This window comes from Perkinsus marinus (genome assembly GCF_000006405.1).
Source record: "Perkinsus marinus ATCC 50983 genomic scaffold scf_1104296939756, whole genome shotgun sequence".
Taxonomy (NCBI): domain Eukaryota; phylum Perkinsozoa; order Perkinsida; family Perkinsidae; genus Perkinsus; species Perkinsus marinus.
The window spans coordinates 1-1,594 of record NW_003213082.1 but is presented as its reverse complement, the minus strand read 5'-3'; the positions used below and the strand labels follow the sequence as shown (position 1 = coordinate 1,594).

Sequence of the window (1,594 nt, the reverse complement as noted above, 5' to 3'; positions counted from 1 at the left end):
CCAGTGTACGTGGGCTCCTGCCAGGTTATATATGCATTAGAAGCATTATTCGGTGATGGTACCACTCGAGGATCGATGGGCGTGCCAGGAAGGTCCGAGGTGTCAGTACAAGCTCTCCAATCTGGATTGTCTGTCCCATCACCAACTAGTGTCCACAATCGCAATGTAATGCAGAACAAACCTCCACATGTTGCCTCGGTCGGGACTGCGATGATGGTGCTAGTAACGTTCGCCGATGCCGCAGTCCTGTAAGCTTCAGACGGCGTATAGTTACCGGTAAACGCATAAGCGTATAAGACGTAACCCCACGCGTCCCTCCTAGTCCCATAAATATCGGGGATCATCAACAACGATTCATCATCAAGCTGAGGCCAGGACACTCCCACATGTGTCTTGTTGACCATAGAGAACCACAAGCCAAGCCTCTCGGGCAGAGGCAATGGCCTATTCCCAACCCATATCGATGCCACTTCGCTCCACTGACTTTGTCCAGCAGTGTTCACACTAGCCATACGGAACTCGAACTCTTGGCTTCGTGTTAGATTATCGCTTTCATCAAGTCGATACGGCCCTTGCTCCACGCCACTTGGGTAGCGCGGAATGGTGAAGAACTCAGAGCTCTCGCCAACTGAGCGATACTGGATTATATAACTCGTGACGGGGCTATGACCAGTGTAAGTCGGAGCGGTCCAATACAAATCAACTCCGCCCGTTGGAGTAGCCCATTTTATCTTCACATTCATTGGAGGGTCCGGAGGCTCAGCCATAACAGTGTAGAGCACCGGAGAAGCCTCTCCTTGGCCAACAGTAGTGACAGCCCTAACAGTTGCCCTGTACGTCAGCCCAGGGGTCAGATTCTTCTGAATATAGAACGTTTGTGAAGGCCAGCCAACTCCATCATAGACGACTTCCATGTTCCCCATAAGGCCATCGTCATGCGATAAGATATAGCCCAGGATACTCTCATTGACAGCGAAACCCGACTGCCAATCTTCTCGGAGCGATACGGCGGAACCCAAACGCGGCCAACTGTAGTTCAGCGACGTTGTAGAAGCAGGCTTGGCCGAGAGACCGTTACCATCACAGACCCAACCTTCCGCAGATTCAACGAAGTCTCTGCATAGAGGCAATGGACGGGCGCCTTGTCGAACGGTGACGTTCACCAATGGACTGCTCTCATCTCCCCTACAGTTGAGCGCTCGGATAGCATAGTTGTATTCTTGACCACAGACAAGACTAGCGTCCAAGTCACTAAAGTGAATGTTGCTTCCTGGAACCTCAGCAATGAGGGAACCCTCACGGAACACTTGATACGCCACTAAGCCGCATCCACCTTCATCTTCAGAAGGCTGCCAGGCGAGCTTATTGCATGTCGTGGTATTCGCCGCGTTGGTGTTGGGCGGAATATCAAAGTCAAGAGTATTGCAACGATTGGTGATATTGGCTCCACGATAGCAATCAGCGTCAACTAAATGCAGCTGAGTGCATGGGGAAGGAACACCTGCTGCGAATCCGGCAACGTACGGACTCCACGGGCCTCCATTCCCGGCGAGATTCACACCACGTATCTGATAGGTCTGCTAGGGCCCAACTT

The 1,594-nt window shown here is 52.0% G+C and overlaps 1 protein-coding gene across 1 annotated transcript; it reads right to left on the bottom strand.

Moving 5' to 3' along the window:
* Positions 1-65: 65 nt before the first annotated feature.
* Positions 66-1,568, bottom strand: Pmar_PMAR015621 (factor for adipocyte differentiation, putative; the record flags this gene model as incomplete). Its single annotated transcript, XM_002782461.1, has 1 exon — positions 66-1,568. A coding segment is annotated over one exon (1,503 nt), but the record flags the coding sequence as incomplete, so codon positions are not given.
* Positions 1,569-1,594: the final 26 nt, after the last annotated feature.